Genomic DNA, 10,625 nt, shown 5'->3' on the forward strand with positions numbered 1-10,625 from the left:
AAACCCCCCCCCCCCCCCTTCCCCTGTGCCTTTGCCATGTGTATCATAATTTTTTGGAAAATTCCGCGTCTTTATAAAAAACTATGACAGAGTCCTTAGGCCTGAACGTTTTGTGGAAGAATGCAGCACAGAGGGGTGTGGGGGGGTATGGAACACCACCCAGCTCACACACCCCATTACCATTTCCAGAAAGTCTTTAATACCTAATGTTATACAGAAACTCTTGCTAAAACCTTGTTTCTTTTAATATAATTTTCCCGAGCGCTCAAAGATCAAATGAGGTCATTGAACTTTAGTGTCACCGGGAATAAAATGGGGGATACCTTGAAAGTGAAATTTGTTACAAATAACTACCGAAACATTTTTTTTAGTAGTTTGATCAATAGAAGTCGTCGATGTAATGGGTATCCCACCCACAATGGAGCACTGTCTGTATGTCTGCCTACCTACGTATTCTCTTCCATTGATTGCATAATGCTATACTTAGTAATGACGCCATAATACTAATCCTAAGTACATACTATACAAAAAATTTTTAACAATTGTAGGACCGAATGATTAATATACTTATATTAATCTTCACCCAAATCAAGTGGTTTTTCATTAACAGTAAAAAAAGATCAATGAAAAAGGTAAGTCAATATAAAATCAATCAACTGAACTAGCCGCCTTTATTTTGTATATGGGCGGAGTTTCAGTCAAGGCTCCTCTATCAACCCAACCCAATTCATTCAAGCCGTACAAGATAAATTTCTAATTTATTGTAGCTTATCTTGCATTATGCAATCATTTGTTTCTATTAGTTTTGTCCTTAGACCATATAGTACATGGACTGCTAATTGTAACTAAAATATGGTCAAGGACATCGCCTGGGTATGTGAGTTTCAGGGTAAACGAGTCTGTCCGAAGTTGTCCGATGAGACACGATTTGAGACTGTCAACCTATAAATTAACAAACGTCAATTAATGAATCGCCTAGATATCCCAAAAAAAGCAAACTTATTCTTATTTGTGGACGTATAGCAAATAATAAAGAGTATTTAAAGCTTCGCGTACTACGCGGTTACTATAAAGCTGTTCTTTAAGCGATCCTAGTGGTGTTTACACGACTTTAGTTTACCCTGAGATTCACATACCCACGACTACAGTGCCCTCTATCCGTGACCATCCATTTTGTATTGAAAGCATAGGGCGAATAGCAGTCCATGTACTATATGGTCTAAGGTTTTGTCATTGCTATTCTTACTGTCAACTTAAAAAATGACAGTCAATTTGAGTTGACAACGGTCACATCACGCCATCCTGATTTTGCATCAAAATACGTACTCATAGATTCGTCCATTGAGAAACTTGGTGTAATACAACTGGTTGCCGCAAGTGGCCGCCATGAAGGGCGACTGGGAATGTGCATCGCTCGAGACCGAAACATCGTACTTACTGCCGACCTTAAGCTTCACTTGAACATTACGAAGTTCGTGGTTTTCCGTATTAAACAAACCGAAGCGTATGGATTTGTTCGACAACCACGAAACTAGAAACCTGCAGTGTGTCCCGTCGCTGATTTGATCGACGAATTGAAACGACTCGATTTGGGCGTCGTTGGGAAGGCGCTAGAAAACTGGGATTACTTACGTATGTACCGAAGGCGTCAGCGTACCTGCTTTAGAAGGCGAAGTCCCACATCGGCTTTCCAAGATATCAGCTCGCCTCGTACCGAGCAGGCCGTGACGACCTCCACATTTTTGAAGTGGTGCACGCAGAAGTCGGCCACGGAATCGCGCAACCCCTTGAACGACTTTAAACGTTTCGCAGTCTTTGTGTTGTACGACACGATGGTGTTTTTCCAAGCCACATAAATTGTACTGAAAAATTGGAGGTTAGGTGAGATGACGAAAGTGATTTAACTCACCAGCCGTCTAGGGAGAACTTTGGCGGTTTATTTACAAAGGAGCCGCCTCCTTTGAAATTAATTTTGGGTTCCATTTAGTCAAAATTTACATTTTGTGGAGCACGTGCGTTTGATGTTTATATTAGTCGCCAATGTTCGACGACCCGAATTCGTGATTCGTGAATTATGAATTTTATGGTTTCGAGCGGTAAATTTGAAAATGAAATCAGTGGTTCTCAAAGAGGATCATACTCTGAAACGTTTCTATGAATGCAACGTATTTAACTGCAATGTTAAGACCTAATTTTATATTAGATTCTCCTTCTTTAATCTCGTTTTTCGCCTTTTCGGGGTTTAAATACTCATCCTGGCCTTCCGATCGGCAGGTCCAAAACAATAATCTATCCCAATGACACCGGCAGTTCAATTTCAATCCCAATTTCATAATTTAAACCTTTAACATAAATAAATAACATCTATGCAAAAGTAAACAAGAATTTGAGGTTACATTTCGATAAATACAAGAATCGACTTTAACGATGTTTCAAAACAGTCAATGCGAAAGTTTAATTACTTTCTTACGATTATGTTCTCCTGATAGTAGGGATAGCGATTATCATGGTCTATATATAAAAAAAATGGCCGGTTTTTTTCTGAAAGTCGAGTATGCGGGGTTGCCTACATATCAGGGTGCATACTTATGAAAAACAGTAAAAATGCAAATTTTCAAGCTATACGGTATTTCATTGAATCCAAAATGCCACTTATAACACCAAAAACCCTTATTTTATACAGAGCTGTCACAAATCGTTTAAAAAACGATTTAAATCAAAGATCAAAGATGCATTTCATTTTAACAAATGATTTAAATCAAAGATACTTTTGTCAATAAGAAAGTATTTAGATAATAAATCATTTTGAGATTTAAATATTTTTTGTGATTTAAATCTTTTTAGAAAGTATTTAAGATACTTTCAATGTATTTAATTCATTCAAAAAGGTTTAAATCTAATTTTGTTAATTTAAATCACGTATATAGATTTAAATAATGTAATGATGTAATGATTTAAATCTTTTCCGATGATTTAATCGTTTTGTGACAAAAGGTTTGTAAAGGATTTAAATTCAATAAAACTGATTGGTCTGATGATCTTGCTCGAAACCCATTCATCAATATACTTACCATTTCTACCGTATTTTATTGTTATTATTTATTAAATTAAAATATGTACCTATTTTTTTGCGAAAGAACTTTTAAAAAACCAAGACATCGTCAATCTCAGTAGGTATACTCGATTTTGTAATAAATACATATAAACGTCTACCGAAATAAAACCCGGGTTAATTAGCTTAGTCAGGTTGAAATAAATCAAGAGAATTTGTTAGTATGTATTAATTAAATCGTCTCTAAAAGATTTAAATCACTCGGAAACGATTTAAATCTTTTCGAAAGTATTTAAATCTTTTTAAAAGATTTAAATCATTTTTTAAGTTCAAAATCAAAGATAGTTTTCATGAAGATTTAAATCTTAAATCAAAAATCATTTTCCGTAAAAAGATTTAAGATCAAATGATTTAAATCGAAAAAAGTATTTAAATCATAAAAAAGATTTAAATCTTATTAAAAGTGACAGCTCTGATTTTATAGGACTATATGCGTTACACATTATAATTTTCGTAATAATTACGCGCGTAAACAGCAATCAATTTTTATTATGTAAAAATTGGCAACACGAAACTCTAGTGACCGGTGATATTTGTCGCAAGTTATGTATTATGTACGCACTACATAAATGTAGTAAAATATAGTAAAATTAGACAACAGCAGTACGTTTTTTTTAAACTAGAAGTTATGCCAAAATCATAAGGCCAAAATACATAGATAGCAGATACCTATATAAATAGATATATAAATACGTTTATTTTATTTTATGAAAATGGATATGTAATTTTGAGGATTGGAAAATGATGTGAAGGCATCTGAGAGAAGGTTTTAAAGATTTTGAAGACAGCCTCAGGCGGTCTCGACGGAAACTGAATTATATGAAAAGTACTTCCCAAGTATGAAAAATGCACTCAATGTTTTTGTTTTAAATGACAGTTCGGTGAATTGTTTTCTAACCTCATTTAATCCATAGTTCCAAATTTAAATCATGTAAACCATTTATATGAAAAATTGCGAAAATGATGGCAAAATCTGAAATTGAATTGAAAAATTTCTTCATTTTTAGTTCCTCCTATGAATCTAAAGAAGGAGAGGTTTGTCGAAGTCTAATTATTCATCGTGTTCACCTCAAGTCTTGTAGGAATACAACAAAGTGCTATATTACTATCCACCCACCGATGACATAAACACGCAAGTTAATAACGTAGGTCTAGTAGAGGCCATAATTAAATTTACAGGGTAGCGGAACTAGCCAATGGTTTTCGTTATTAACATTTCAATTTTAGGAATTTCAAACCGAGCGGGCCTTTGAACTCTCTTCATACGCTGAAGAAACGACAGCTGTACTTCGAGCCAGAGCCAAATTACTGGATGGTGATTGTGAGTGGCTATTTGTATATAGCTGACAGTATAGAACTGAAGTTTTAGACGATTAATCTTCCCTTCATCAACAAAGGTAGTAACGAATCTACGGTAGTCGAGTACATTGAAGAGGACGTGCATGATACAATTTATAAAGCAGTTTTGAAGCAGGCGTATGCTATGTATCGTTTGTTTTCGGGCACGTACACAAGCACCGAGCGGGAATATTCCATAACCGCTCTTCGGAACAAGTTCGAGCATTTCTACACAGCCGTAAGCGTACCTTTCGCACAATCGAATTGTAATAATCTCGCTTTAGTATCTGAAAACCTTAAATCTAAGCAACTGCGATATATTAAACGTATTTTCGGGCATACACTTCCTACCGTTAGATAAGCAGAACTTTCTCAACGTGCAGTGCTTTATCAACGCTTTAGAATGCAACTATCCCATTATTGAGTATGTGTCGTTTTTGTTTAACGACAGCCTAATTTGGTGAGTCGATTTATGAAGTTAAGACTGAAGGGTAGTAATTCGGTCAGTCATGGAAATGACGTCATTGTGTTGAGGTCGAATTAGGGTCAAATAGGCGTACTAGATTTTCTCTCGCTCGGGTGGAAAGGGTACTATACTGCATTCATTATAAGAAGGTAGTAGATGGCGCTGTGTTTGAAGGTAAGCACACACAGGAAAAATATAAAACGGCACCAAGTTATTGTAAAGTAGAAATATCCACTGCAAACAGAAATAAATCTTTGAGATTAACAGATAATGGCATTTTCAAAGTATTAGTCTGTAAAAAAATCAGCGTCATTCATCCAACCGTTACGGCCTCGGTTACGGCGTTACCTAGTTGTCCATAGAAAGTTCAGGAAAAACCGACTAAGAATTGTTTTTTACAGTTATCAAATGTTTGCGATTTTTTTATAGTTATTTACATAAGTCATGAAAGCGGTCGTTTACATGACGCGGAGGCTTATTGAAAAGTACGAGGACGCGCAACGTCCGAGTATCTCTTTAATGCCTCCAAGTCAGGTGGACTCACTTTCATGACATATTATGTATAAAATTTTACCTGAAACCGCAACATGTAGATAACTTTTCCAAATTAAATTATTCAAATGTGAAATTTTGATACCTAATCACGCATGCTAAAATCACTTTATTTAATTGTTTCCATAGAGATTTCAAAATAATGAAAACAATCAGTGTCATTTTTAATGCAGTTTGCAGTTTATCCTTTGTACTTCTCAACTATACAGTCTTAATAACTAGGTACAAAAGCAGGTATCAGTGAAGAAGAGTACCTACGCGAGACGTTGTTATAATATAGCTGAAGCTGCGGCCGCCGTAGTGCAATGTTCGCTCCCCACAAAGTCAAGAAAGAGGTACGAAAAGGCGTACAAACCTTTTGGTGCAAAACTAAAGGAATAATTACTTCCACGCATATTCCATTAATTGTTCGTAATTAAAAAACCATTATCTTTTGTGTAGGTATATTAATATTTAAAAATATCCACATAGTCTGCATTATAATATTATCCAATCGTTGATTGAATAACTTATTCAATGAACGATCTAATTGTTATTTTGCATGTACTAGGACTGTAATGGGAGTCAGGCAAAAATATTACAGTACTAGTCAGGTAAAGATCAACTTTCTAATGTCAAAATAGTCCTGAAATTTAGATTTTCTTGACGGTTTCAGGTAAACTATTTTTTTAAGAGGTATTATCAACGTTCATTTGGTGTATAACTTATTTTCTCAAAAAAGAACCATTTAAAATTGGTACCGCATCTGCGCCTTAAGTCATATGACCTGAGGTGGCAGACATGCCAAAGTGGAACTCCGTTGGTTAAAATTTTGATCATCCTCGGTCAGTGGAGTGCGAGCTAGATCTCCCACTATAATAGTAAGGGAAGGCTTCTTAGCGCGATGGTGACACTAACTTGGGCGTATTCCTTATACGTCTCGGTGAGTGCTATAAACGCATTGACGTTTTCGCCGCAAAATGAGCTGTGGAACGGGAGGCGTTTCCACTTTCCTTCGGTATTGCGGGCGGATTGTTCTTTAATCCCTGCATAAGCGATTAACGAGGCGGGACTAGACTGAGTAATTGGGGAAAGCATGAACCGACTCCCTACTTACAGCGTCACGCGCACCTTGCGAGTATTATATAGTTTTGTGCCCTTCCACTGTCACGGAGTGACGTCATTCGCATGCACGAAGTTATCTCTTCAGTCTTAGAATCGCGAGTTGAGATCTCTTCAATTGTAGGAGCGGTATCGAGCCGGACGACACCCAAATCATTTACCAATACTTAATCAGCACTTTACTTCCGGCGAACATCGAGACCGAACTCCAAGGCGGTTCGATACCCAGAAACCCTTCCTCTCCTTTCGCCTCCCTACACTACGGCCGTTTCATAACGGGTCCTACGAACTTGAAGACGGCGCACACGATCGGCAAAGTGCCGAAGATCTTCTTAAACAACGAGGCGAACCCCTCCGTTTACTATTTCATAGTGTACAGGGCGCTTAACGCCACAATTTGCCTCTTTGTTAACGGTACATTATGGCGAACGTGTGAGTACGGCTTAACATTCGAGTTTTAGGTGGCGTCGATTTAACAGTCGAGCTCTTCAAGGAGCTGGACGCGTTTATGGGCCAGCGCTTGTCGTCGATCGCGTCCGATATCGGCGAGTACTGCACGAGGAGCATAATTCCGCCGAGTAGTTCCGATACGTCGCCCCGTTTCATCTACTTTAACAAGCTCAATTTGGCGTACAAGAGCACGATCCACTTGGACAATCGGCAGAGCGGCAACGTCTCGTGCGGTAAGGAGTTGGTGCAAATCATGGCCGATATGAACAGCAGGAAGGAGTCGCTGTCGTTTGCCGGGGAGACGATCGTGAAGACTATGAACGATTACTGGGTCGTCGGGAAGGTGTCGAATTTGCGCGAGTTTTACGTCGCCTTGCAGCATAAGAACGCCAGCTTGATCGATATTAGTGGTAAGCCGGCGGTTTTACTTGTGATAAGCTCACTTGTGATGTGTCGTTTAGGGTTGTTAGGCAAGATAGTTGGCAATAGCTTGATTATTTGGGAAATTTATGATATGATGGATGTCATAGATTGTGTAAATAGTATCCGACCACAAAATTGTATTAATGTCGCGCAAGGTTTGTATGTCTTGAGTTTGCTGTTCTTGCTTTAATAAGGGGCGTAGCTAAGAGAGACAGGTTACAGGAGGTACAGACCACCTGTTCCCCTTTTTGGATACGTTCTTCGTCTAACAGCATCTTGCCAAGTTTTATTTTTAAAGGTGTGTGGTCAATATGTGCCTTTGCTTGTTTCTCGGGGGGGGGGGGGGGGGGGGGGAACATGGGGCTCATAAATGCACTAGGCGTAACGAGGATACACTTCCCCCCAACCTACTCCCTTTCTTTACATATCCCTCACGCTTTCATCATGCTTTCTGCACGTTACGCTCAAATCTACCCCTAAATCTAAATGGTAAATGGTAGCTCGTAAACAGAATGATATCGTAGCTGACACTGGTGACATAATAATAAGGTCGCAACGGCCTCCTTACAATGATACGGAGAAAATAAATCCTGAAATTGCAGATTGGAACATTCGGACGGTAAAAAACGGTGAATGTGCATGCACTTATACTAGTTTTGGAGTTACGTATTCCAACAATCAAGTTCAATCCCTTTTTGTTCACCAACGGCGACACATCTGAATTTATTTGTAGGGAAAAATAACCCAGCGCGTTTAATTGATCTGTCCTTGACCGAATACGACTCCAATTATGTAATGAAGACGCGCGTATTTCACACTTCTTCTGGTTGCACGATTATTCTCTTTAGTATCAGGCGGAAAAACGGAAAACTCCAGGGAGCGGGCGGTCGGTCGCTGGCGAAAAATCTAAAACAGAATTACGGCACACGGAAACGGTAACGATTTCGCAAAGCGAGAAAACAAATCCCCTTAATGCCTAAAATAGGTTCTTGTCTTAGTGTGTCTCGTGTGGTTTAAAAACGCCCCATTTTCAGTTAAGCATTTATTGTGCTCCAGTGCTTGTATCATCTACAATCAGTCACAATGTAAGTACCAGTTTGATTTTTATTTTATTTGTTTTACAATTATAATCCACTGTCGCGACCTTGCACCATAAAACAAGGTCACGCCTTAGTTATCGCAACCGAACCACGAGTAAAACGGGGGGGGGGCACCGGCGGGAAGGGGATACGGTTTCGGTATTGCGTATTTCAAATCTCTGACACGCCTTTTTTGTCTCGTACACCATACCCTTTAAGCTTTCTTCCCCCTAGTTTAGCACTTTCGCCCAACTTTCGATATGTTTGCTTAACATTTCTCTTTCGGCATGTCATCGTCACGCTTTCCCTGTACCTGTACGTATTTACGTTTTCTACTCCCTTTTTTTACGCCTTTTGCCAAACTTCTTTTTCACGCGCGCTTTAACTACCTTTTACACTTCATGGTTCCTACACGACGCAAGGAACGCCTCCTCCATGCGAACACCACAATTTCGGCTTCATACTCTTAAAGTTGCTTTACATCTCCCATCATTTATTTAATTTTTCTTGCGCTTCTTTTAAATTGCTCCCCACTGTTTTACACCTGATACCCGCTTCAAACATCCCTTGCGCTTTTTGCATACATTCCTTGCGCCCCAAGTACCTTTTCTTGACCTTCCTTGCCACCTTAAGGATCGCGTGCACTTCATTTGCATTTTCTTCACTCCTCTATCGCGCCTTTTAACTTTTCCTCTCCGATTATTTAGCACTTTCTTGACCCGCATTATGTTCGCTTCAAACCCCTCTCACATTCAGAACGTCTCCCTCACCTCTTTTTTACATCGGCTCCTCCCATTTGTCACTTGGTTAACATCTATGGAGTACCCCCCCCCCCTCCTCAAGGGAAAAAAGACAGATTCAATCCTTCATTGCGGTTCACAGCGGTTACAAGATAATCGTGTACTACGGGTTTGAATGTTTCATACACCCCCCCCGCTCCTCCCCGTGCTACATTCTCCCTCGAAACGTTCAGCTATACACATTCTTTCAAAAAAATATTGGGTTAGCGCTAAGGACTCTAGATCTCTTAGGCAAGAATGTAGAATTGGGGGGGGGGGGGAATCAAAAAACCCTCAGGGAAAAAAGACAAACAATCTTCATTTCGTACATCGGTCATAAGATATTCATATGCTGGGGAGTATTCTATACGCCCCTGAGCTGAACGTTCTGAGGGCGACGTAGCACCGAAGGGTCTGTGGGGGTATCTCCCCAGTATACGACTACGATCTTATGGCCATTGTAGGACAATGAAGATTAATTCGTATCCCCCAGACCTCCCGCTTCTACACTTGCCCTAAGAGATTTAAACTCCTTAGCGCTAACTCAACATTTTTTGGAAAGAATGTTTTATTTATTTTTTATTTATTAATTTGTTTATAGCTGAACGTTCCGAGGGGGAAGTATTCCTACGTTCTTCTTCGAAACGTGCAGCTATAAAGACTTACCAAAGAATGTGATAGTTACAGAAAATTTAGAACAGGGGTATTCCACCCTCCTCCCATTTACCCTACTACAACGGTCATAAGGTATCCTCCCAGGCTCTCTCTCTCTCTGTCTTTCTCTCGCTGATACTCCCTCCCCCCATCATAGCGCTGCTTATACAATCTTCCCAAGCATTTTTGAAACCTCCCTTAAATCTCCTTTTTGATAGTTCACATGTCTCCCTAGAAACCACCCTTAGGTAAGTCTTATCAGTATGATCAGAGGCATGTTTGTGTGATTGAACACTAATTCTTAATACTAACTACTTTACCATTAATGTTTGTAGAGTATGTTTAACTGTAATATTGGTTTTATTTGCAGATGAAGTGAAGAAAATTTGTGACACGGAATTGAAAGGAATTTTTTTTCATCCAATGTAATAAACGAATACTATTGTGATCTGAATTTTTTTCCACCACCGAACCCGTTCCGCTTGAAAAACCTTGACCTACTGCATACTCTGGCAGGAAACAAAACAAAACATTCCTTTTAAATGATAAAAACTCTTCTGAATGACGCCTAATTTTATGCAACCAAAATAACTTCTTGAAACAAATAAAGATCTGGCTGTGATATTAATTATTAGTTGGTCTAAAGTAATTCCCATCTCTGCCACAAATGA

General features: G+C 38.9%; 2 protein-coding genes across 3 annotated transcripts; one reads left to right on the top strand and one right to left on the bottom strand.

Annotated features, from left to right (window-relative positions):
• Nucleotides 1–1,198: 1,198 nt before the first annotated feature.
• Nucleotides 1,199–2,085, bottom strand: LOC116180813. Its single transcript, XM_031500947.1, has 3 exons — nt 1,910–2,085; nt 1,658–1,862; nt 1,199–1,610 (listed from the first exon to the last, which is right to left on the bottom strand). The coding sequence occupies exons 1-3, from the start codon at nt 1,981–1,983 to the stop codon at nt 1,314–1,316; spliced, it is 576 nt and encodes a 191-aa protein (XP_031356807.1). The 5' UTR covers nt 1,984–2,085; the 3' UTR covers nt 1,199–1,313.
• Nucleotides 2,086–3,978: 1,893 nt separating this feature from the next.
• LOC116180918 (vacuolar fusion protein CCZ1 homolog) lies at nt 3,979–10,417 on the top strand. 2 transcript variants are annotated; one of them, XM_031501097.1, is made up of 9 exons: nt 3,979–4,147; nt 4,195–4,292; nt 4,340–4,433; nt 4,482–4,688; nt 4,735–4,910; nt 6,694–6,983; nt 7,031–7,429; nt 7,481–7,597; nt 10,325–10,417. In XM_031501097.1, the coding sequence occupies exons 1-9, from the start codon at nt 4,073–4,075 to the stop codon at nt 10,381–10,383; spliced, it is 1,515 nt and encodes a 504-aa protein (XP_031356957.1). In that variant the 5' UTR covers nt 3,979–4,072; the 3' UTR covers nt 10,384–10,417. The 2 variants fall into 2 exon arrangements, with proteins under 2 accessions (XP_031356957.1, XP_031356958.1); XM_031501098.1 differs by lacking the exon at nt 7,481–7,597 and having other exon boundaries at nt 10,325–10,402.
• Nucleotides 10,418–10,625: the final 208 nt, after the last annotated feature.

This window comes from Photinus pyralis, unplaced genomic scaffold (assembly GCF_008802855.1).
Source record: "Photinus pyralis isolate 1611_PpyrPB1 unplaced genomic scaffold, Ppyr1.3 Ppyr1.4_LG9, whole genome shotgun sequence".
In the NCBI taxonomy this organism is placed as follows: domain Eukaryota; kingdom Metazoa; phylum Arthropoda; class Insecta; order Coleoptera; family Lampyridae; genus Photinus; species Photinus pyralis.